General features: G+C 49.8%; 1 protein-coding gene across 3 annotated transcripts in view; it reads right to left on the reverse strand.

The window, feature by feature from the left end:
- The window catches only part of PRRC2B (proline rich coiled-coil 2B), a 28,732-nt gene extending 21,543 nt beyond the window's left edge, over nucleotides 1-7,189 (reverse strand). For all 3 annotated transcript variants that reach the window (XM_054393633.1, XM_054393635.1, XM_054393634.1), the window contains exons 1-8: nucleotides 7,075-7,189; nucleotides 5,992-6,169; nucleotides 5,668-5,770; nucleotides 4,620-4,692; nucleotides 2,679-2,822; nucleotides 1,810-2,051; nucleotides 833-954; nucleotides 248-390 (exon numbers count right to left, since the gene is read on the reverse strand). In XM_054393633.1, coding sequence (XP_054249608.1) covers nucleotides 248-390; nucleotides 833-954; nucleotides 1,810-2,051; nucleotides 2,679-2,822; nucleotides 4,620-4,692; nucleotides 5,668-5,770; nucleotides 5,992-6,169; nucleotides 7,075-7,189 — 1,120 coding nt within the window. The remainder of the gene's footprint in view (nucleotides 1-247; nucleotides 391-832; nucleotides 955-1,809; nucleotides 2,052-2,678; nucleotides 2,823-4,619; nucleotides 4,693-5,667; nucleotides 5,771-5,991; nucleotides 6,170-7,074) is intronic.
- Nucleotides 7,190-25,596: the final 18,407 nt, after the last annotated feature.

The following is a 25,596-nucleotide window of genomic DNA, read 5'->3' on the forward strand; positions in this document are numbered from 1 at the left end:
CATCCTGCTGTGTTTGGTGTTTTCAGAATTTAGGAGTCTTCAGATCCAGTTCCTTGAGCACAGTGTGATGGAAAGGATCAGAAGGATCCATTGTGTCATCATTTACACCAAAAGCAATTTCTCAACTCCAGAGGCTCCCCTCCTTCTTCCTTCTGGGGCAGCAAAATGAAGCCACCAAAATATCCTAGCTGATCCATGCTTCAGGGAGGAGGAACCACTTGGAAGCTAGAGAATGGAAGCACTTTACCTGCCCATCCATCATCTGCATCAGTGTCCAGCTCATCCAGCCCCTTTAGGTTCTCTGCATTGATAATGGTTGGCCGAGGAGCTCTCTCCACCTGCTGCCGCACTGGGCGTGCAGGGCGGGACAGGCCCAGCCTGCTCTCCTTCCTGCAGGCAATGAGGAGAAATGGTGACAAGCAGCAAAGAAAGGAACCTAGGGCTGAGGGTGCAACACTGAAATCAGCCCTTTGCTAGCACCCACCTAGACACAAGGGCTCACAAGTTTCTCTCCCTGTCCAGCAAAGTTTCTTTCCCTTGTCAACTTGGTACCTGCTCTCTAGGGCTTACAATCAGAGCTACCACCCTTCCAGTCCTGGATCTCACACAGCTACTTCCCTGATGCTCCCAGTCCTGCTGGTGCTGCTCCTCCTTTGGGTGCTGCTGGTGCTGCAGCATAGCACTGCTTCACTGGGTAAAAATCAAGTTTCTCCTGTGCCTGCCTGCAGCTTCACCCACACAAGTGGACCCCTGGCCCAAATTCTTGCCTAGCTTATGGTTCATGTTGTGCCCTGAACCTGCCTCTCGACTGGGATGGTCATGGCAGCCTTACCCATCCTGGTCATTCAGCTGGTACTGTCTGAAGGGCACTCGGGGCTCAAGCCGAAGCTGAGGAACAGGGAAAGAGCCTCGGTCCAGTGGTGCAGGGGTCTCAGCTGGCTGTTGTGGACACATCTGGAACAAGGCAGAGCAGAACAGCCTGGTTTTTCTCCCTACCACAGAAGCCTTGCCCAGATTATGTTACAGCACGAGCAGTGTAGCTGCATCCATACAAAGGGAAAAACAAATGTTTCATGTCTGGCTGTCTAGGGGCCATGTGCTGCTGGTGACCCTCTCCAGCAGGAGAGGGAAAGCAGCAGCCCCTCCTTGAGCTGAGCAAGGCTGTGCCATGCAATCCTGGCATGAAAGGGTAAATGCACAACAGGGGGCCCCCAGCACAAGAAGGACATGAAACTGTTGGAATGGGTCCAGAGGAGACCACAAAGATGATCAGAGGGCTGGAGAACCTCCCCTATGGTGACAAACTGAGAGAGTTGGGGCTGTTCAGCCTGGAGAAGGCTCCAGGGAGTCCTCAGAGCAGCCTTCTAGTACCTGAAGGGGGCTACAGAAAGATGGGAGGGGCTTTTTATAAGGGCTTGTAGTGACAGGACAAGGGGCAATGGCTTTGAGCTAGAAAAGGGGAGACTGAGACTGGAGATTAGGAAGAAATTCTCCAGAGTGAGGGCAGTGAGACACTGGGACAGGTTGCCCAGGGAGGTTGTGGATGTCCCCTCCCTGGAAGGGTTCAAGGCCAAATCAGAAGAGGCTTTGAGCAATCTGGGCTGGTAGGAGGTGTCCCTGCCCTTGGCAGGTGGGTTGGAACTGGATGATCTCTAAAAGGTCCCTTCCAACCTAAAGCATTCTACAAATCTATGAAAAACAGACAAAGAAAAGAATCCCAGAGCAAGACCTGTGAAGCAGAGCAGAGGTGATCTGAGCTGACTTCACACAGGCATGGTAAGAAGCAGGGGGGGGGAAAGGACAACTTACAAAGGCAGGCAGCATGTCGTGGTATGTAGGAGGTTGGTAGACGTTGCCCATGAACTGCGAGGCCCCTTTGCGGGCCGGCTGGGCTGGGCGCAGGGACGGCTCCTTCAGGTCGCTGGCACTGCCCGAGGAGGGGGCCCCGTCTCCGGCGCTGCAGCTCTTGCTGCCCAGCTCAGCAGGGGAGGCGGCCAGAGATGTGGCAGAGGTTATGTTCCTCCCACCGCCCTCCCTCCAACTGGTGACATCTGGAAAGGAGGAACAGTTCTGTGAGCAGTGGGAAATGCAGGCAGTCGCTCTGCCAGAGAGCCTTCAAACTCAAACACTCTGCTCAAGGCCCAATTACACTCAATGCAGAACACCACCAGGAACCAACACAGAATGTCCAAATGTGTTTATTTTCCTAAGAGACCAGCAGCAGCCATCACTAAGTAAAGTGAAGTGCACCAGTGGTGTCCTTATTCATCAATAAGCCTAAATTGCAACTAACTGCTCGCCATCTCCAGCCCTTGCCCTGCAGAATTAAGGCCAATTAGATCATGCGCAAACACTCCAAGAGAAGCCACATTTCACCACCCACTCCTTTCACTTGTGACTCCTCCAGCCCAGGGGGAAGAGACCTGCTGTGCAGCATCACACAGCCAATTTTTCTTCAATGCTGCACCAGATGACAATCCACAATTGGCTCTCTGGACCACAGAACATCAGCACTAGATGAGACTCTGTGGTCATTTGCTAAGCAGCTTGACATGCAAGCTCACAAAAGGATAAAAGCAAAGGCAAGGATCGAGTATGATGCTCCTGAGAATTTCCCAAAGCACAGCCTATGGGATTCTGGGCTGGGCTAAGGCAGAAGGGGCCAATCCTTCACTTACTCTGGGGGCGGAGGCTTGGTCCTGGCCCATACGACGGATCTAAGGCGCCCTTTTCTTTGCCAACCTTGTCCTGCTCGCCAGCTGCTTTCAGCGTCGGAAATTCCTCGGGAGAGAAGGATAACAGTCGGCTTGAGGCCCTTGAACCTGTCAGACAAACAAGGGTGGGACTCAGAGGAGATCCTTCCACTCTTTCAACCCCTTTATGAGACCTCAGAGGAGATCTTTCCACTCCTTCAACTCCCATAGGAGATCAGTCTGCAAACGTGGTCCCCTGAGAATCTGGGTCTCCAGCATGTTCCAACCCTAATCACTATCGTCCCAGCACCTCTGCTGACATCCACAACACCCTCAGACACTGTCACCAACACCACAACACATCCTCACCCAACACTCCCACACCCTTAACTCAGGGTCTCTACTTAAATTCTCACATTCAACCAAGTCAGTGTGAACTTTCTCAGCTCCCAATTATTTTTGTGAAGTACAAAATTGAGACTGAGGCAGAGCCATCAGCACTGCAAGGTGACAACACCCTCTTAGCAAGGAGCTGACATTTCCACCCAGACTTCTGCTCAGATCTCACTCTACCAGTGAAGCCTATTGTTAAGATTTCTGGGATATACCCTATGAATGACAGAATCACAGAATGGTCTGGGTTGGAAGGGACCTCCAAAGCTCATCCAGTCCAACCCCCTCTGCACTCATTAGGGACATCCTCCACTAGAGCAGGTTGCCCAGAGCCCTGTCCAGCCTCACCTTGACTATGTCCAGGGATGGAGCCCCAACCACCTCCCTGGACAACCTGTTCCAATGTTCCACTACTCTCATGGTAAAGAGCCTGTTCCTAACATCCAATCTAAATCTGCTCTTCTCTAGTTTGAAGCCATTGCCCCTCGTTCTATCTCTACAGGCCTTTGTAAACAGTCTCTCTCCCTCCTTCTGGTAGGCCCTCTTCAGGTACTGAAAGGTTGCTCTTAGGTCTCCCTGGAGCCTTCTCTCCAGCTGAACCACAGAAGAGGCCCAGGTGCTCTATGCTACACCCCACTCCCTTCCCTGCTACAGCATTTGTAAGATGCAGATCACTGGCAGGTTCATTTCTTGCTACTGGAAAACTGTCTTGCAGAGTCATCAGCCACCCCAGAATGGCAGCTTTCTGTCCATTCTAGAGCAGCAGCTTTCTGTCATCCCAAAGCTCTGCCAGTGACTGGAAAACACACCACAGCAATTCTCCTCAATCTCTTGGCAAGATAACACCAAACAGAAGGCAGCTGCCAGCATTACTGCACTACCAAACACTAAAAAAAAAAAATTGTGTTTTTGAGGCCTTTCTTGGCTAATGCTCTTTTTTAAAAGGGCAGTTCAGAGTTACCATGTTAGAAGATGAACAGTGAGTACTGACAGAAGGCTGTGTACAGCCTCTGAGCACCATCACTACAGCCTCACTTCTGACCACCTCATTGGGTGCAGCTCCCCATGTTGCTAGCCATGGAGATGCTCACATTTCCAGTCTCTGATGTCTTCTCCTTCTTTTTCTTCTAAACCAACCCCTCCCCTTTTCTGCACTTTCATTACACACTGCTCTGGGCTGATGAAAATGCTTAAGAGGAGGCAAATGTTTCCTTTCTCCTTCAAAACCTTCACCTCCTGGAACTCCCTGCTGCTTCCTAAGTGCCTGAACCATTCTGGTTGAAGTGGTGATGAGACACATTCTGTCCAAGCTGTGTCTTGCACTAGCAGACCTGAACTGATGCTGTTGCAATCATTTCAGTCTACACAGATGAAAAGGATGACTCACAACATGGCCTCTCTGCACTGCAACCAAGGCAGCAGTGTCCCATTCCACACCAGTCTAGACAGGGAAGACAGAAAGAGAGTCCACCCCACCTCATGCCTGTCTGCAAGAAGCCCATACTCAGCTCCATTTCTGTTTATCATACTCACCACCTTCTTGTCCTGCTGGCTTTCCATTCAGCTGTGCCCATGACTTTGGTCCACCTGGCACTGAATTTGTACTCTGAAAACAAAAGAAAACACAAACCCCATAATGCCTGCAGATTAGCAAAGTCTTGTGACTGCTGCATTTCCTGGCAGGCACCTGCTATGGTTCAAACCTCTACATCACCCAGATGTCACTGGACACCCACAGGTCTCCCTCTTCTTGCTGGGGCTAAAGTTAGCTGCTGCCCATTACAGTGTACTATAATGCTACAGCAAAAATCCTCTTCCTTGCCCTGCCTCTCAGCTCTATGTGGCTCATCTTCACCATTTCCTCAAACCATTCCTCTTGCTCTCCTCACTCTATTCAAGCTTTCCCTTTGTTCTGTTGCATTCTTCCAAATGGTCCCTCTAGATCTGCTCCATGCTACACCTCAGCTTGAAGCTATCCTACTTCTTCATGCATCAACCACTCCTCTCTTCAAAACACAGCTCCTGCTCTGATTTCCCTGAACCTCAAGGGCTGGGAAATTTTTTTAGGCTAAAAGTGCTGAACCCATAGCACAGAAGGAGCAGGTTCCTGCACTCTGTGGAGAAGCTTTCTTACTTGCCAGTAGCATTTTCAGGTCCTGACACTGGCTACTTCTCCCACATGACCAGATCTCTTCTTATCAAGTCTCATCAGGCTGGCAAGCAAGAGCTGGATCTGTGTCACCAAGCAACACTTGAATTAGACCCAAAGTAAATTAGTTTAGAAGTGCTAACCAGACATCCCACATTCCAGCCATTCTTTCTAGCTTGATGCTAGACTTTGCACACCCTTGAAAGGTACAGAGGTAAAGTGCACAGAATTGTATTCTAACTGCAGCTCAGCATTCCAGGGGCACAGTAATTCAGGAGCCAAGACAATCGATTCTACAAGAATTATTATAGAGGAGCTGCTCTGTGAAGCGCAGGCTGCTGATTCTCACTTGGGCAAGGCAAGGCAGGCAATTAAAGAAACCCCTCAAGCTGTGTGGGGCCAGGGGGAGCAGGGTGGCAGTCACAGCCCTACCTCCTGACTGATTGACTGTGTCGGCTTCTGTAAATTGGAGACAGATTTCTGCAAACCCTGCTGCGGCAGCGACTCCTGCAGCTGTGCAGCCGTCGCACTGGAACTGAAGAGAGACAGCAGAGGTGAGATCAAAGGGGAAGGGGGGCAAGGAAACAGACAAACTACTCCAGCAACAGAGCAGCTGCTGAAAGATCAAGCTAACAGTGGATCTACACTGGCACAGGCAACACTGAACCGATCACTGCAGGCTCCAACACATAGCACAGCAGTGACTAACTGCTGCCTCTTGCCTGACAGAAGCTAGCAAGGAGTGGTTCTACCAACCTCTTTTGGTCTGGCTGATCCTGCTTGTTTGCCCATCCTGTACCGTCCTTGGGTACTATAATGATGTTGGGGTCGTTTCCTTTGTTCTCAGACTTCAAGCTAGGCAAGTTTGCAGGAGGTGGCATGCGCCGGGCAGCAGCAACTTTCCCAAGACTCTGTAAGCCATGTCTAGGAATAACTGATGCAAGAGAAACAAAGGCAGGTCACAGAGGGCTCCATCCTGCTAGGTTAAGTAACCTCCATGAGCACACTGTGGCTGGGTGCAGTCCCAACAAAAGTCACTCCACTGCTATGCCAACACACAGGTCATTGCCCACAGGACTGAGTGAAGCAGCAGTAGTCTGCTGCAGCAGTTGGCTCACAGGCAGCCTCTGGCGACAGGAGAGAAGGAGGAAGAATTCTCCTTCACAGAAAATGCTCACAGGGTCTTTTAATACCCATGCAGATTCTCCTCTTTCCTTAAACCAAGGAGAAGCACAGCCTGGGGACATGGCCACCCAATCCATGCCTTTGCAGACAGGCAACCTAAGCCAGGAGCCCTGAGGTCTGGATTCCCCAGCTCTACTCAGCAAGTCACATTTATTAAGATGGTGGGGTTTTATTTGGTTTTTCACTCCCACACCAAATGCAGAACAAATCCAGGCAATGCTTCCATGTTTTGCCTTTTTTTTTTTTTAACCCCACGATCAACTTTTGGTTCTCAGGTTCTTCCCCAGAGGCCTTCAGCCCTCAACTCTCTCCTCACACAAGGTCTGATCAACTTAAGGCACTTCAGTCCGCTTAACTGGTGCAGCCTAAGGCCCTGGTGAGGCTTTCATTTAAGGCTGCAGCCCGATTGGTTTGCAGTAAGGCCACAGGCTAAACAGAAGGGCCGAGAGCCTCCCAGCTGCTTTGCTGTTACTCCATGTCTCTACAGTTCCAGCAGCACAAAGAACCACAGACATCTTCCTCCAGCTCCTAATGAAACACAGGCTTAGACAGCAGCACTGACAGCATCCTGCCCACAGGGCCAACCACCTCAAGTAGCTCTGTGACACCGTTCTTGGAAGACACCAAAAGGAGTTTTCTGAAGGTGTTTCTTACCTGTAGTTCTGATAGCTTCTATTGACTTTCCTTTATACTTATCAAACAGGCTGAGAGTCGAGTACTTGCTTTTCCCATCCTTTCCCTTGGTTATTTGCCCCAAACGATCGGACATTGCGCTGAAATGTCATCTAGTAAGGAAATTTCTCTGCGCCGCTCCCGATCTGCCTTTTCATGAAAGAGAACCAGGGGAAGGCCATCAAAAGGATTATTTCGCCAGAGACAAGTAAAAAACACACACAACTGCCAGGGCTGCAGCTGTTCAGTGAGCAGAAACACCGAGTTACAAGGGTTTAACAACCTCCTCTTCAGGCTGAAGAATCACAGAATTGGAAGGGTTGGAAGTACCTCAAGGATTATCTGGTTCCAACCCCCCACCATGGGTTTCCTCTAGATCAGGTTGCCCAGAGCTACATCCAGCCTGGCCTTAAAATCTTCCAGGGATGAGGCTTCCATCAGCTCTTTGGGCAACCTGTGCCAGTGTCTCACCACCCTTATGGTGACGAACTTCCTAATGTCTAATTTAATCTCCCTTCCTCTAGCTTGGATCCATTCCCCCGAGTCCTATCACTATCTGACACCTTAAAAAGTCCCTCACCAGCTTTCTTGTAGGCCCCTTTCAGATACTGGAAGGCCCCAATATGGTCTCCTCAGAGCCTTCTCTCCTTCAAACTGAACAACCCCAACTCTCTCAGCCTACAAGAAGCTTGTGGGATTTAAGGTTCATCAGCCAAACAAAAAAGAACTGCAGAAACTTCTCATTATAGCATTTCTTCCTGCCACTCCAGTGCTAAAGAGATGATGACCTGAGAGGTCTTTTCCAACCTTAGTGATTCTATGATTCTTGAAGTATGAGAACACAAGAGAGGGTGGTCAACACAGCCCTTGCTTTAAAGAGCAAGTCCAACAATGAGCAGCTATGCAGAAAGGTTTCTAAACACAAGCACTGCATCTTATACCCCACTGGAACGCATTCCTGGGCTCCTCACTGAAGCACTGCTAGCCAGGTTTGTAATGTTTTGGATTATAGTTCCACACTGGCCACAGTTAATGACAGCTAATGCAGCAGCAATTAATGCTCTGAAAGCATCACCTGAAGGCAACAGAATTATTTCTTCGAATTTCCTTTTCCCATCTGCTGCCCAGAGAGAGGTAGGGAGTCCAGAAAAACTACTCCAATCAAACAGGTTCAGACTCTTGAACCTGTGGGTTCAGCAGTTCTGCTGTCAATCCTGAAAACACTTTATGAAGAAAGATTAGAGGTCTGGCACCCTCAAGACCATTTCTAGCTATAAACACACTCTTCACAATGGCTCTGGTTTGCTAATTTCTCACTCTGATCTTTGCTGGCACGACTTCCTGTGATGAACAACCTTCTTTACTTTCACATTTTGGCTCTCAAGAGTCCAGGGCAGGGCTGCCACTGGGGGAATGCACAGACTGCAGGTCAACTTCTAAGTCAGAAAATAAACTTTGCTTCATTTCAACAGACCTTTCCTTCCTTCAAGCATAATTCTCTGTTCTAAATGTTCTCAAATCTAAGAGCTTAACCTACCCTTTTCACATGGAATTTAGATTTCCAGATTTCTTTTTGTAAGGCCTCCACTTCAAGCCTAAAACTGGTGGTAGAATTATTACACCATCTGCTAGGTCCTGTCTCAGGGTTACAACTGTGCTGGAGTAACAAATGCCAATTTATACATTGGACCTTCCCACCCTTTAGCCCTCCTGAAATGCACCCAGCACATTTCAAAGGCAGGCAGAAATCACTTCACTCTTCCTCAAAGAAAGAGCATCTGAGCAGAGGCTCTTCTACCTTCCAGCAATGCCTTAGCAGACATGATGATCTCCAGGTAAGAGGATTTAGTCCATCACACATCATGTACAAAACAAAGGACACACCACATGTCGGACACAGCCAGTTTGAGTGTCCTGCCATCTGCAACTAGCTGAGCAAAACCCATCTGAAGGCTACTGCCAGGGGGGCAAGTTTCTGACCAATAAACCTGGTACCATGCAGTGAGCTCTTGGATTGCAGGGTTTACATCAGGGCTGGCAGAAGCAAGAAGCTGTGGACTATGTGTGCTAGGCAAACAGCAGCGTGGTCAGGGATAGAGGAAGAAAAGCATTTTCTGTCACTCAGTAACAGCATCCTTGGGATGCTCAGCAATAACCCCAGGTTTTACAAGAAGCCCCTTGCAGCCACCATTGCTGGACCATCAGGTGGAGCTGCAGCAGGAAGGCTGGAGGAGGCCATGCGGCTGGCTGGCATTCTTGAGGAATCTTTTCCTGCAGAGAAGCAAACAGGTCTTTGCCCCCAGCCTGGCTCAACCTTTGCTCAGATGGCCACCACGTGCCAAAGAAAACAGTTGCCTCCATGCTTGTCCATTTCCCTGCATTTTATTAGTAGGGCAAACATAAAAGAGATAGAGAGGAAAAAAAAAAAACATACAAACCAACTCATTAGCACGGACTTGGCAGGAAAGCAGAAGCCAGGCTGAGAGAACAATGACCTGTTTGAACTGGCAGAGTTGTGGGGAGCCCTGGGCCAGAGCAAAGAGCAGAGAGCTGCACGCCAGCCCTCAGCTGCCCTAGAGAGAGCAGTCACCTGCTCTTAAGAGGTACATGGAGCCTTGCAGAGAGAGCCTGGCCCAGGGTCAATCCTGACCACACCAGTCCACTACCAATCTCAGTATGTCCCAAGCAATATGTCCCACTTTGAAATTTAGAAAAGTCAAACGAGACAAAATTAGAAGGCATTAGGAAAAACAAACCAAAACCAACCAAATGAAACAACAACAAACCAAACGAAAAACAACAACCAAAAAAAGCCCAAACAAAGCAAACTACCACATCAGGTTCAGGAGGCAACAGAAAATCCCCAAGTTCCTCAAAGTCAGCGTGCAAACAGCACACAGGGTAATGCTGCCAAAGAGAAACCCTGACAACCAGTTATGTAACTGGGTCTCAGCTGCCTCTTGATTACATCTTATATCATTAAAAGGATGCAGGAGGAATAAACAATCACTTCAGAGCAGAGGAGCTGGGGACACGCTTGGATAAAGCCCCTTGTCATACTTTCTGGGACAGCCACAACTCCTGTCTGGATAAACGAAATTGACTTTGAACTCCTTCCACACAGGTGCAACACAGCTTTGTTTGCATGTTGTGTGTGTGCTCCAAAAGGGGAAACAAGTCCATGGAGAGGTGAGGCAATTCCCACAGGGTCACTGTGCAAAGAGGCTGCTGAGCCAAGCCAGAGCTGTCCCACAGGCAGGGCCTTGTTGCCTGTCTCTCCTGACAGCAGCCAGCTGCAGATCTGAACTGGTCCCTGAGTGTTACTGGCCATGGAGATCACTCAGCACCCAGGTTACCCACAGCATCTCTGAGAGGCCACAGACTTTCAAGGCTGTCACAACACTGGACTGTTTTCCCCATCACACAGCCATACAATCATAGAACAGTTTGGATTGGAAGGGACCTTAAGGATCATCCAGTTCCAACCCTCTGGGTTCACAGAGGTCTCTGGATGCAGGTTCACTATCAGGTTTAGCATGGAGATTAGCTCTTTCCATTCTCAGGACAAGCAACACCTCCTGTGCTAACCTGCTCTAGCCAGATATGTCCCTGCCCATGACAGGGGGGTTGGAACTAGATGATCTTTGAGGTCACTTCCAACCCAAACCATTTTATAATGCTGTGATATCCAGGGACAGCACTGGAGTGGAAAACACCAAGTCTCAGAGGGCCCTGAAAATTCTGCAGTCTAACCAGTTACATTAGAGATCCCAGAGTGAAAATAACTGCACCAGAATCACTTCCTGGGCAGAGACCTCTGCTATCCAGGAGTCTTTACGTCCACAACATGGTGCCCTGGATTTGATGTTGAGCATTACCCCCATCCAACTGCATTTTGAAGGGATACACTCCAATCCAGAGAGCAACAGTGACAAATTTAAGTGCCAGAGTATGCAAGTCCTTGCGCTACAGCAGGGATCTACCAAGCAGGGAGCCTGACCTGCACCAAGAGCCACATGAAAACCTTAAGTTACTGGCACTGCTTAAAAACTAGAAACCCTCAAGCTGAACCCACAGCCAAAGGGAGAGACTCCTGATAAAGGGGACTGCCTGCAAAGCGCTTTGTAAATCCATGTATGAAGGGGGCTATGTGTTTTATTCACAAGACTTTGATGGAGCTGGAAGGTAGCCAGCCTTAATTTCCCAGGGCAAACAGATTTATGAAAGCTAACACACACACACGAAGAAATCACTCCAGCTACTCGCACACCACTGAGCACAATCACTTGGGCAAAGGGCCCAAGACCACTGCCGACCTTCGCTCTTTGCTTGCTCCCCAGCAGCAGTCAAACACAAATCGAAGCAACAGGGTGGAGATTAAGAGTGAAAAGGCTTTTCTCCAGAAGCAGGGAGATTTTTGACCTGCAATTTTGTACAAATTGTTCAGAAACTCACAGGCTGCAAAAGCTGAACTGAGCTTTCAGAAACAGTCTCTGAAGTGACTGTTCTGCTGAAATCTGCTGTGGTTTCTGCTGTTACTGGTAATGGGAAACCTTTCAAAAACCATAGTATTGTTTTACAGAAGATTAGTGATGTTGACTCTTCTTTAAATACACACAGTCAATTCTGCTGGTACTTCTCATAGCTAAACATCTGTCAACAGGGAGATAACACCACTCCTGGAACATGTCCCACCAAGAATCACCTATTTGTGAAACAGCCACCACCTGCCTCAGTGATGAAAGACACCACTGGTTGCCCTTGGAAGAGCTTTGGTGGAACAGTGTGACCAGCTGCCATGGGGCTTGGTGCCAGATCCATGTATATCCCTCTAAAAGCCCTGTCTGGGCTCAGGCAGGGAACATCAGCCTAGCACGGAAGGGGCCAGATGAGCATTCAGGAGCAACAGGAGAGTATCAGCATTCAAGCATGAAGTCAACAGGACAAATACAGAAGAGCTGTGCAGCAGGCAGAGCTTGTAGCTGAGTTGAGGCCACAAGAGCCACTTGCTGTCCTTCTACTGCATTGTTTTTAGAGAGAGATGCTAAGAGATTTGTTGGTGCACCTGAAAAAGGGCCTGCTGAGATCCTGAATGTGGCACCTGATTCTGCCAGATGAGGAAAGGCAAAGAAAAGACAGATGCTCCATAGCCAAGGACCCTCCTTGTGCAGCTGAACAGCTGCATTTGGCAGCCCCAGTTCTTTTAATTCTGCACCTCCCATGGATCTTGTCTCCTTGTAAAAACAGGGAATGGGAGACCAGGATCACATCTGCCATGACTGACTGCAGAGGTGTGCTGTTAGCTGAGCACTACTGCAGGAGGCTGTCTGCTAGGAGACTTGCCTGCTGGCCAGCCCCATCATCAGGCCTCTCTAAGCTAAGCCACCTTGCAAAGGATCATGCAGGACCATGAAGAGGAGAGGCAGAGTCTTCTGGAGAGCATTACCTGTCACTAACTCTGGTGTGGAACTCTAGAGGCAGCAGAGATAAAGCATGACAAGAGGGAGGTCAGAAAAGGCATGTCCCTTAAGATGACATAACCTCATTTTCTCTGCTCTCTTCACCAAGCTCACCTGCTGCCCTCTCTTAGGAATGTACCAACAGGCTGGGAATCGCCACTACTGCCACCAAGCCACTGCACAGTGCTGCATCTGCACGATCTCATGTTTGGCCTGTAACAGAGAGGCCTCACCTCTGCTAAACAGCTTTCCTAGTGCTGGGAAGACAGGCAGAGAAAGGCAGCCAGGAAGGGTGGATTTGTAACACTGTAGAAGGGAGAAAGCAAACTGGAGAAGAGCTCCATCACAGTCACACAAAAGCATTACTGAGTTCTGTGGTCCTTTCTGTAAGGACTGGACAGGCACACCCTGGAAAGGAACTCTGACCTCCAGTAACTGAGGATGCAGACAAAGATGATACAGCACCCTGTTCCCTCAGTGCCCAAGCAAGGAGGCTGATCACAAGCAAGCAATTTAAATCCAAATACAAAAGGAATCCCTGGCATTACTGCTCTGTTGGCAAAACCTGTTCAGAAAGCTTCTGGCACCATCCAGCTGAACTGCAAGGTAAACTGGGCATGTAGGTAACTAAGCAACAAAAACAAGACTGCAAAGAGCTGGTAGGGATCTCCTGATGGGTAACAGGGTCAGTATTGCCCTCTTTCATAGGCTGGGTATAACCAAAGAGAAACACTATGCCTAAGTAACACCGTGGGCAGTGTTAGAGGTCCTAGAGCTCAGGTTTCTGTCCCAGCCATCCCAATCTGCACTGCTAAGGGCCTCAGAGAAAATGTAGCCCTTGAACATATAGAACAAGCTGTAAAGAAGTCACACAAGGAGGAAATGCATTGCAGCAGCTCCTGATATGTCTAAACAACCTCTTCCAGGGGAGGTTCTGTGTCCGCTGGCACAGAAAATGGACCAAATCCTGCCCACTGCTCCAGAGGAACCCACAGCTTTTATAGCAAACAAGCAGAGAGGAAATCAGAGATGCCACAGCTCCAACAGACGACATCACAACAAAGCTGCCGGTCCTTAGGGTTAACAGTTCTTTTTTTCCAGGGACAGAGCTCTTTCCACACAAATGCCACCAGCTGTTAGAGTAAGCAGTTCTGTTCTCTCTACAGTCTCAGGCTCACACTTGAACGGGCAGGTGGGTGTTTACCTTGTCCTGATGAGCCTCACTACCTGCTCTGGGCTTTGCTAAGACCTCTCCATTCTCAAGCTGGCTGCTCAGGGCCCCAGCTCCCACTCAGGTTCTCTTTATGATGAGAAAGATTAGAGATAAAACCCAACAGAGTAGGCTGCCCAGAGAGGTTGTGGAGTCTCTTTCTCTGAAGAGATTCCAAACCCACCTGGATGAAATTCTAAGCAACCTGTTCTGGGTGACCCTGCTTTAGCAGTGGGGATGGACTAGATGATCTCCAAGAGGTCCCTTCCCACACCCACTATGCTGGGATTCTGTGCTAATCAGCAGGCAGTAAATGCCAGTCCCTCACTGCACACACAAGGAAGGGTTCTTCTCCACTCCCACCAAGCAGATCCCTGAACTCCTGTTTCTCTCCAAGATGCGGACAGCAGCTCCTCTGGCAGGCACCTCTAGAGCCAGACAGGCCAGCACACACTCTGCAGGGTACAAAGCTGCCCTGGCAAGAGCTGAATAGGTCCCTCTCCATCAGATTTCTCTCATTTCCCACAGCCATCAAGAATGATATAGACAGTTCAAACCATTAATAAGATTACAAGCAGTTCAGAGAGGCCTGCAGTTCAGAAACACTGCAGATGCTGAAGCTTCCAAGAACTACAGCTCCAGGTTCCCCAGTCTGAACAGCACCAGGGCAATGCAGCATTGCACAGCAGCTCCTCTGTCGGGAAACCTCTTCACAGGAGCCATTTCGTCTACAAATGAATGCCAAGGATGCTAACAGGAATCTTATGGGAAAAGGACACAGGCATACAGTGGGAAAAAACCACTTTACATGCAGAGCAGAGCAGTGCAGTCTTCTGAAGAAAGGAGCTTTATGTATCTTGAGGTTGCTGTGGCTTTTCTGGAGAGCTAAGCAGCTTGGACTGTGCACTGGACATATCTGGACTATGCCAAGCCAGACCAGAAGTGAAAACATTCACAGATGCTTTAATTTGCATAGGTATTTGCAGGGCATAGCTGACAAGGTGTGGGAGCCTCACCTCTTCTACTTTCCAGATAGGAAAAATGACACCACAGAACTCTGCTGCTAAGCTGAATAGCAAAGCAAGAAGAGACCTTTCATCTCCCACATTCTGGAGCTGGAACCCACCCTCTGAATCCCACTGTCTTCCCGCTGCTGTGGAGCCGGCAGCAGCACGAAACCCTGCTCCAGAGCAGGTCTGGAGAAGCAGGTCTGCGTGCTGGCATAGGGAACACTGCCAACAGCTCCTAAATGAACCACCCCACACCCAGCTTACACTGCAACAGAGCACAGGCATTGCTAAAGGCAACGCTGTGCAGATGCAGAATGCTGACACCATACCAACATCCAGATCTCGTGAATCTGCTCCTAAATGGTGGCTTGTGAGGTTTAACTGCTAAGTGAGAGCTTGATTTTTTGCTTATTTCAGAAAGAGATAAACCCATACTTCATGCTATTGCAGCCATGAAGAAGTGCTTCTTGAGCATGTCTCCACTCACTCCCCTGCCTGCTTCACAGCCTACTCCACTCTGAACAAGAGCACTCGAGGCTTTTGTACGGGCTCCCAGCCCACATACAGGTAGGAAGAGCTCAAGAACCTACCCCACTGCAGAACACTTCCAAAAAAATCACTGTATTCCCACACAAGAAGTGCCTGGGGGAGGCAAAGTACCAATGCAAGCTCTTCAAACCCATCCCTATTCATTCCTTGCAGCACCATCACTACATTCTGTCTAAACTGTCTCAGCAGCTACCCATGAAGTATTCCTGCACCAAATCTCTTCCATCAAGGTGCTAAATGCAAATGCTCCATAGTTTACCCCTTTGAAGTGCTGCTCACCTGAAATCCAAAGGCTTTTGAGGATGCTCTCAACAGCTACTTGAAGCCCTGTGGACATCTGAAGTACTACAGATCAGAGTAGTCCTCTTGGTTAGACCTCAGAGTGCAGTTATCCAGTCCTCACTGTCTTCCTGGTACTTTTCCTGTACTTCTTTGCTCACCTTCACCTCCTCTTCCACTTCTGCATGTTTCAGATCTCTTCCCTTTCACTAAAGGTATGCTTGTTTTCACCATCCCTCCACCAATCAATACTCATAGTCTCCTGAAGGTACAACATGAGTTCTTTTATCCCTTCTGGTCTACCAGCACTTCGGAACCAAACTACAAACACCGTATTTTGGCTCTAAGTACAATGACCCCCTGCAAAACTGCACACACATCTTTTAACATCTCAGGACCACCTTCTGTCCTGACAGATCCCACATCCCTGCAAGTCAAGCAGCTTCACAACCAACCAGCATCACAGGCAAAGAACCCAGGGCTGATGGACCAGCCTCCAATCCACTTCTATTATGGTCCCAATGCTCCTAGACCAAAAAGAGAGCAGGATTTACAGCTCCACAAATCTGAAGAGTTTTGCTCCAGAATAAATGGCTCCTTAGCTCCAATCTGTCAGTTACTTCTGCACAAGCACAGAGAACATCCTGAACACCAGTACAAGATACCAACTAAAAGTGAGCCCAAGCTACAACACAGTGGCATTAACAACATAATACAATCTCCTGCTTTAGCCTCATTTTGCCTTCCTGTGGCAAAGAACAGCTCTAACTAAACCAAATGGAGTTTGCACCTATCTCCAAAACCCCCTTCAGAGAGTGTTTTCCAGGAGCACCCTGTTATGACTTCCATAACAACATCACCTAATTTCAGCAATTAGAAAAAGATGTTCTGCAAAGGAGAGCTGCACCTGCCCAGCCTTCACCTGCTCACCGTGCTCTCACCTCCTGCTCTGATACCTGACAGACTCACCCTTCTATTTCTTCTGTGCAAAATGCCAACCTACTGGTAAGGAGCTGTGAAATTATTGACCTATTAGAAGAATGAGTCAGTGCCACATGAAAAACTAAACCCACTTACAAAGTACAATCAGCTAAAAAACAAGGTTTGATACCCAGATAACACACACTGCCAGGCTGCAGAAGAAATCAGAAGTACAAAAAAAGAGGAGAAGGGGTGACCAGAGGGGTCCAGCCCTTGGATGAACCCTCTCCTTCTCTCCCTCTCTTAAAGCTACCTCTCTTATGTACTCATAAGGGTACTCGTAAGTTCCTCCAGTGCATATTGCTTCTGTTCCTACAAGTAGAAATGCCACAGTCGAGCCTCTTTGTGCAGATCTTTATAAAAGGAAAAAGAAAATGGTTTACTGTTATTTTCTGTGCAGCAGCACTTAAAGCTAGCCCAGCTCATCCTTAAATACCTTCAGTTACTCAGGAAAGTTCAATGAATGCGTTAAGGTACCAACACTTTGGAACCTCAGGCAGGTAACACTGTCATGGATCGTCTACCAGGCTCTGTTGTAGAAGGCACCCACCCAAGAGCCCAGCACCACAGCCCTGATTTTTCCCAGTTGCACCTCAGATGGGATACCTGCAGCAGGAGGAGGATGTGGTACAGGAATCCATTAGCACTGGTGGCACACAGAGCAGGACTGAGGGCTCTCTGCCTTCATAGCATCACTCACTCGGGTACCAGGGCACACTGTGTCAGGCATAAGACAAACACAGACTCCAATGCCACCCCTACTTTTAGAAGCTTCAAGGAAATTAGCCTTTGAAGTGGGGTTTTGCACCAAGCTTTAATAAAAGGCTTAATTATGATGTCTCTATAAAGTTAAATCATTTTAATAAAAAATCCTCAGGAACATTACTCATATTTATTAAAACCAAAACACTTTTAAACCCTGCATCTCCTTTCCAGCATTTGTATGGATTATTGACTTACTTTTCCAGCTTCAGCCAGTTGGCCAAGTTTCACTTCTCAGCTCTCATGCCCACACAATAAAAGAAAAAAAAAAAAAAAAAGCTCACAGGTCATCCCAAAATGCACTGTAAGCCCACATAAAAATTCTCCAAAGCTAGAGAAAGCAAGGCACCAAGGCACTGTATAATGACAGCTTTGGAAACCTCTGTAAAACTCATTATTTACTCCTTTATTTTAAGGATAGCTATCTGCTCAAGACATCTAGAAATATTTTTCTTAGTGAAGATTGCTGAAAGCTGCCTAAAAGGAATGACATTTGGTGTGCTCCAGCCGTGCAGAAAAGCACACCAGACAAACAAATAAAGGAATCAACTTATATTCAACGTAGCTATCAAATTAGGCACAAACCCAAAACACAGCTAACAGCAGATGTGCTCACACTGGCTGCAGGGAACATGTAATTTAACAAAAAACAACAAAAACAACAAACCAGAAATCTCAGCCAGGAATTGTGATTTGGCTGATTTTTAATTGGAACTTTTTAGCTGGGGGGGAAAAAAAAAAATCATCTCAAAGAGGTGATATGGCAGAGGTCTTCTTTATCACACCCCAAAATAGATTCTGCTAACTGGAAAGAAGAACCTCTTGGGCCACAAGTCCTGAAAGATGCAGCCCGTGAGCCCACAAAGATCTCAGATGTGCACCTGGTAAAACCCAGGCCCACCTATAATACCTCAAATGGAGTGAAAATGCAGGTAGATATTTCAACTTTTCAGACAGGAATCATACCCAAACCATTCCATCCTCTCCTTAAATTCCACTTTCAGAATGCAATTCCCCCTACTCCCCACCTCCTTCACGTGACTATTCCCCAGTCCATGGCCCACAGCACAAACCCTTAGGAAAAAGCTGGCCCAAAAGTAACACCTTTGCCAGTTTATACCTGAAAATCTGCTCATCAGGAGCCAATTCCCCAAACTTGGGCTCTCCAAAGCAGGGACCAGCTATTTACACATCAGGAAAGGGCTCATCCCAGGGAAGCCCCACGGGCACCTGCAAGACAAGGCTTAATGCAAACAAAACTTCCACTCTCAGCCTTGATTCAGCCCTGGAAGGGGTAGGACGCCCTCCCCATAAGCAGGCTAGAGCAGACGATGTAGACACTGCTGTGTGCTTACACTTCATACCTGCTTCAAACACAATTATTCAAGTCCTAAAAGTAGGTTTATTGTATCTTATCACCCGGAACACCAGTAACATCAATATACAAATATTTGAGGAGTTGATACTCAAAGGAGTATCTCGCCCTTGGCACGTTCGGGAGGCAGAAACAAAACAAAACAACTCCCTGACAAAACCCACAACTCCCAGCTCGTTCAAACCTCTTTCACCAGCTCCCACTTTGGGGATCTGGAGGGGCGAGGGAGGGAGGGGGACTTGTTTGTAACCAGCCGAACGAAAAATCCCCTCCTGGTTCCCAACCAGCACCACAAAACAAACCACCCCCGCTGCACAGCACATGTGTCCCAAGACCCGCAGTGGGGTTTCCCCCAGCTCGCAGCACATCTGCTCCCACTCGAGAGATGAAAAACTCCTTTTAAAAACCAAATAAACCCATCTTTTCCAACCTACCGAACAGGCTCGCCCAGCACCAAAGCACACAAGCCTCCATCCTTGCTCCCCAGGGCTCGGCAGCTGCCCCGCACACCCTCCGCCCCGAGTCGCAATTGAGCTTTCGGTCTCAGCAAGCCTTTTGTAGGCTCCCGCACAATAACAAACCGGCCGAGCCTTCTGGATGCCACCCCCCCCACACACACCCTCCTTGTTTTGCTGAGACACACACACACGGCGCGACAAAAATATCTTTGTGTCACACTCCAGACGGGGAGGAAAACCAACCTGCCTCTACGGCGGGGACCCCCCAACGCCCCCCCCGCCCCCAGCCCCTGCTGCACCCCGCCGGGGAGCGGGGCGACTGGAGGAGGGGAATCCGGCCGCGCTGCACACAGGGACAGCAGCGGGGCCTCCCCTCGGGCCGGGGGCAGGAGCCTGGGCAACGGGCCCCAAGAACAGCCGATCCCCGCCTGCCCCTTCCGGGCCTCACCGCGGCCCTCATAGACGATGGGGCCGAGGCCGCCCCGACCAGGCCCCACGGCTGCCGCTGGCGCCTTACATCCCCGTGTGGGGGTGTAGTTGGAGGGGGTCTGGGGTCGCACAATAAACACAGGCCCGAGGTGAGGGGTCGCCCGCACCGCCGCCCTGGCCAACCACCGCCAGGTCCCTGGCCCGGGGGACGCCCCCGTGCAAGGCCGAGCCGAGCCGGCTGGCCGCGGAGTGCCGCAGCCGTTGGCTCCGGCTCCATTTTAGTGCTGCCTCGTCCCACCTTCCCTCTCCCTCCCCTTCCTCCTCCTCCTCCCCCCCGGCCCCACTCACCGCCCCAAATATCCGCGGCCGCCGCCGCCGCCGGCCCCCGATACCCACCTGTGATGGTGGTGGGGAGCCGGGAGTGCCTGGGAAGCCGGTTGCGGAGGGGAGATGTGCGCGGGGCGCGGCGGATGGCGGCGGATTGCGCGGCGGCGGCGGCAGGCTGCGGGGCGATCCGGGTTCTCGCTGCCGCTGCCTCCTCCTCCTCCTCCCCCGGCCTGGCCTGTCAATCCCGCGCGGGAGGGCGCCGCGCCACCGCCCTCCGCACAGCGCCGCCTGCAGGGCCCCGCCGGCGCCGCAGGGACGGACCAAGATGGAGGAAGGAGGCGCACGGGGATGCGGAGGGGCGATGGAGGGCGAAGGAGAGCGAAAGGGGCAGAGCCGCGGAGAGGTGCGGCACCTCTCTGCACCCACAAAGACCTAGCCAGCCCCAAAGCGCTAAGGTCTGGCGGAGTTCCCAGCCCCTCCCAGGCAGGTGGAGGGGAAGGGGGCAATGAAGCCATCAAACACACCCCGACCCCTGTCAAGCCCCCGAGCTGCTGCTGAAGGAGACTCTGAGCTCATCAATGTGAGGTTCGTCCCCCCACAGCTCAAATCACCCACTCCAGGGAGGACACCTCAAGGGGCTTTCCCCTCCGGTTTGTGCCTCCATGCTGTGGTGACCCCAGCGAGGGCAGCAGGGCAGTGACGGGGTCAGGAGATCCAGCAGGAGAAGAACGGTGGAAGCCAGCCTGGTGCTCATTCCTGGTTCCCCGGGCAGCAGGTTCAATGCCAGCCCAGAAGAGCCACCCCCTGGAAGGACTGAAGTCCCAAAAAAACTTTTATTTTTTTTTCTTTCATTAGTCACGATAGAAATGAGGGCACCAGAGCAAGGCAGACACCTTTGTCCCCCAAAAAACTCTACCTAGAATAAAACACAGGGAGCCTCACCAAGCAAAATGGGCTTCGCCTCAACCTGGTGCAAAGAAATTGACCCGAGAAACCTGGTCAGAAATTGACATGAGAGATCCTGCTGTAGAAGTTGCTATGAAGTGCAGCTCCTCTGCTCCAGGGGTCTTTGACAGCCCAGGAGATGTGGTCTCCCTGAACACAGGGACAGAGCAGCCTCCCTTTAATTCCCCTTCCCTGTAACAAACACTCATTAGTTCCTATCAGTGTGACATTCTGCAATGAAATGGGTCACCAGTCATGTACTGTCACCCTGCATCTCCTTGTCCCTGAAGGGAAAGTGGCTTCAGAGGGATTTCACAGCACAGCTCTCTGGTGCAGGGAACACCTCAGGAGGAACAGTCCCCACCTCTCCCCAGGTTACAGGTGCAGCACAAAGCCAGGGTCACTGCTCATGAGAGATCTCAAACAGACAGCAAGAGTAATGCAGAGGGAAGAAACACATGAACATCTTTCTGGACCATATGTGATGTTTCTGCAGTTCATCTGCACTGCTGTCAAATTTGCCAAGCAGACACACCAGCACTGCTGAAAACCATCACCTGCTTCTCAGATCCCCTCCTTTTCTGGATGTCAAGTATTAACCTCCACTCCTGCCCCTTTGGTGCCTTTTTTTCTGTCTAGAGACAGCAGGCCACTGCCCTCCAGTTCTCTGCTTGTAGCCTCTCTCACAGAGGAGCTCAGCCTCCTACCTGAGGCTGGCAGACTCCTATCCACACTGACTCACTGGGCAGCTGGAGCATTATTCTGGTGCTAGGTTTTTCTTTCTCCATCAGTCAGGCAAGTCCACACCTGCACACATACACACACAGAGCTCTGCTGGCTTGCTTCCTGCCCTTACAAACCTTACTGTCCTCCATGAGAGAAGCTACAGCCCAGCCAGATTTCCAGAGTGCCTCTGCTTTGGGCTGCAGCCCTTCACGTTCAGCAACCCTGTTCTGCAGCACCAGGCTGCTCCATGTCATTCACAGAGGAAGAGGAGAGTGAACCACCTTGTGCTGCATGCTATTGCAGCACCCAAAGGCTTTGCTGTTGCCCTCCAGGAGATGGGCAGTGTGGGATCCCCTCACTTTCAGTGACTCATGCAGCCACCTGCAACCCAAACCATCAGGAGGTGACTCAGACAGGCTTGCCCAGGTCAGCACTGTGCACACCTGCTGCTGTAATAAACACTTCTCTGAAGGTTCCTTCTGCATCTCCAAGGCAACAATCCAAGGCCAAGGGAGTAGAGGCACCAATTAGAGAAAAAAAACTAATGCAACCTGTCATGGAAATCAGAAGGCCAAAGTAAACAAATTAAAGACAATTCTACCCTCATTACCAGGTGGACACACAGCAGCCCCTACAAACTCATGGCTTCTCCACCTGTGCCCAGACCAAGGCTACAAAGCTTTGCAAGTCTCATGGCTGAGGATCACTCATGGCTGGGCACTGGGCTTCTCTCCCCCCTCACTGTTCCATGATGGCCACAGTATGAATAGAGGAAGGACATAACCTGTCCCTGCCACCAAAGGGAATTCCAGCATGGTAGGCATTGGAAGGGACCTCTGGAGATATCCACTCCAACCCCTCTGCTCCAGCAGGGCCCCAATGGCAGCTTGCCCGGGAGCACAATGTCCAGGTGGGTTTGGAAGCTCTCCAGAGGAGATGACTCCACAACCTCTCTGGGCAGCCTGCTCCAGGGCTCCAGCACCCTCACACCAAAGAATTTCTCCTCCTGTTCAGATGGAACCTCCTGGGTTCCAGTTTGTGCCCATTGCCCCTTGTCCTGTCCCTGGGCACCACTGAGAAGAGTCTGGCCCCAGCCTTTTGCCCCCCACCCTATAGTTCTTGCTGAGCATTGCTCAGATCCCCCCTCTGGGGCTGCTCTTCTCCAAGCCCAGCATCTTCATAGCCTACCTTGGACTCTCTCCAGTAGTTCCTTGTCTCTCTTGAACTGGGAAGCCAAAAACTGGACTCAATACTCTAGATGTGGCCTCACTATGGCAGAGTAGAGGGGAAAGAGCATGGGTCCAGTACATCCTGGACCATGGAAACACCATCAGACCTTGGCATAAGGTGATGAATTCCTGTGCTGCTCTTCAAAGGACTTGCACCATCTTTCATCTGTGTAAATGAAAACAACTGGTGTAGGATGAGAGCTGGTGGGATTAGACTCACAACAGACTGAGGGAAAGAGTGATGACAGGGAAAAGAGGTTTGGACAAAGATTGATAAAGAAGTTCAACACCCATCTCTACACAGGATCCATTCTGGAAGGGCTGCTCACTCACCCTGCTTTTTGACCTGTTCCAAATGCCACCATTGATGCAGGACAAAGACACCAGTTCCACTTCCTTCCTGCTGCAGAGAGGCCTGAGTGCCCTCAGCTGTGGTCTTTTTGCTGTTTTATTTTCTCCTTCCCTCCCCAATTTCCCAGATGAGAGCAGGTTGGAGTAGTTTGTTACTGTTCCCTGTAGCTGCTGGATCAGGTAGAGGCTGTTCCTTGATGCCTTTGTGGCCCATGGCAGCTGCAAGCTCTACAAAGCAAGATGCCATGGAAGGGTTTGTGTGCCAGACCATTGTTTGTCCTTTTAAAGCCTGCAGACCCACACCATTCCTCATGAGCGAGTGCTGGCTGCCTGAAGGACAAACCAAAATGCCTATTTAAGGCACTAAAAAAGGAAATCATTTAAAACAGAGCTGATTAAAAGGAAGAAACTATTCTTCCAGCGAGAAGTGAATTGCTTTCAGCTGGCTTTAGCGCTGAGCTTTGCTTCCCACAAGACCCAAATACCACTTGCCTGATCCTGCAAGTATTTTGGAGCCACTTCATCAGCCATGACTTCAGTTTTTCCTTGTGTGTAAATGCAAAACAAGATTGCTGCTCCTGCTCATCCCTGCTGTGCTGTTCAGAAGCTGACAAGGCTGCTCTTTGGCCAGCTTTCAGAGCCCAAACTCTATCTTGCTAGGAAGCTTTCACACAGCCTCCCCTTGCCTAATTAGCAAGAGGATCAAGAATAATTCAAGAAGCACCGTGCATCCTTCTCCCAACATGACAGCTTGTGTTCTTCAAAAGGCTCCAGAGAGGGCTGGTGATGTGCTTGGTGAGTTTTCTTTCAAAAAAGAGAAGAAAACAGGGAGGTGGAGGTGCAAGTATTAAAATTTTGCCAGGTGAAGACCTGTTTGGTTTTTTTTTTTTTTTTTTCACACTTGCTCCCAGAACACACAGAACACTGCTGGGAGCATCTGCTTTTGTAGTCAGCACTTTGTTTGCTGTGTCAAAGCCTCCTTGTTCAAAGAGGTTAGAAAAAGCATTATGTCAGATAAGGGAATGCAGTTATTTGGCAGAGGATCCTGGATGGCATCTCTCAAAACAGAAGGAATATTTCTGAGCAAGGCAACACATTCCTGTGTTAGATCAACCTGCCTGACTTCTCTAACGATCCTCTGGCTGAACTCAAACAGTTACCAGTCTCATTCCCCTCTGAATCTGCAGGTCAGCAATGGTCCCAGACACTAGAGACAAACCTTTCCAGGTATTTTAGCCACCATAGAATCATAGAATGGTCTGGGTTGGAAGGGACCTCCAAAGGTCATCTAGGCCAACCCACCATCTGCCCTCCCTTCTGGAAATGCCATTGCATTCACAACAGTCCATCCAGGCATGAACACAACAGCTCACTTTGGGTTAAACTCAACCAATTACTTGAGGCTAGAGTCAGCCACTAAGACCTCCACTGTCAAAGCTGGGGAAACCTCCCCAAAATGAAAAACAAGGATCAGCAAATCCATCCTTCCCCCAAAATGTATTGAAGGAGCTTTAAGGCACTGTAAAGTAATTGATTTTGCAATGGTTGACATCCAGTCTCAGTTTAAACTCACACATCAGTTTGTTCCCTACCTCAAAGCCCTTGTAATGACCACAGATGTGGCAGGAGTGGAAGTCCACAGCCACGCTTAGGTTCATGCTTCCAACCCTTCATTCACAACCAGCCCATTCCTCCTCTCTGTGTCTTGGGACACAGCTGTTGGTTCATGGTTCACAAAGATCTTGCTTCACCCTGCAAAAGGCAGCTATCAGCTGCTTCTGAACACGATGAAGCTGAGCAGAATAAGTGATTTCAGTCGAGCTGCAAGCCCTGCTGTAAGCCAGCAGCTTCTCAGTGTTCCTGACAAGCGTGGCTCTGATCTGGGACAGGATGACCCCAGCCTGTGAATCCTGCACGTCTGCAGAGACAGAAATGGAAGCTCACAATTAGCAGGAGCTACAGGCTTCAATCCTAGAGCCCTGGAGCAAAGGCTGTTGTTTGGAACAGCTCCAGAGCTGCAGCGTTCCCTTTTTCTTGGGGGATTCATGGAATAATGCCATGCTTTAGTGAGTTTTTTTCCCCTCATGCCTAGGTTTGTCCCTTCTGTCTCACGAGATCACAACAAGTCCCTTTGGAGCTCAGTCTCTTCTTTAATTATTAACACAATTCCTAAATGTTTCAGCGGCTGCTATCTGTCTGTGCTTGGGAGAACGCAGTCTCAGCCCACGAAGATCCATCCACCGAAGGCTTTGTTCCCGGTGCCCTACTGGGAAGTCTTTCGGGGATTGGTGCACCTCGTGGGGTGCAGCTTCCCACTGAGTGTAGCTTCCCACGGGGCTGTCACTTGGCGTGGAACGGGACAATGACCGGGGTACAGCTGCCCACGGGGACACCAAGGGTACCGGGTGTAGCTC

This window comes from Indicator indicator, chromosome 28, assembly GCF_027791375.1.
Source record: "Indicator indicator isolate 239-I01 chromosome 28, UM_Iind_1.1, whole genome shotgun sequence".
NCBI classification, from domain to species: domain Eukaryota; kingdom Metazoa; phylum Chordata; class Aves; order Piciformes; family Indicatoridae; genus Indicator; species Indicator indicator.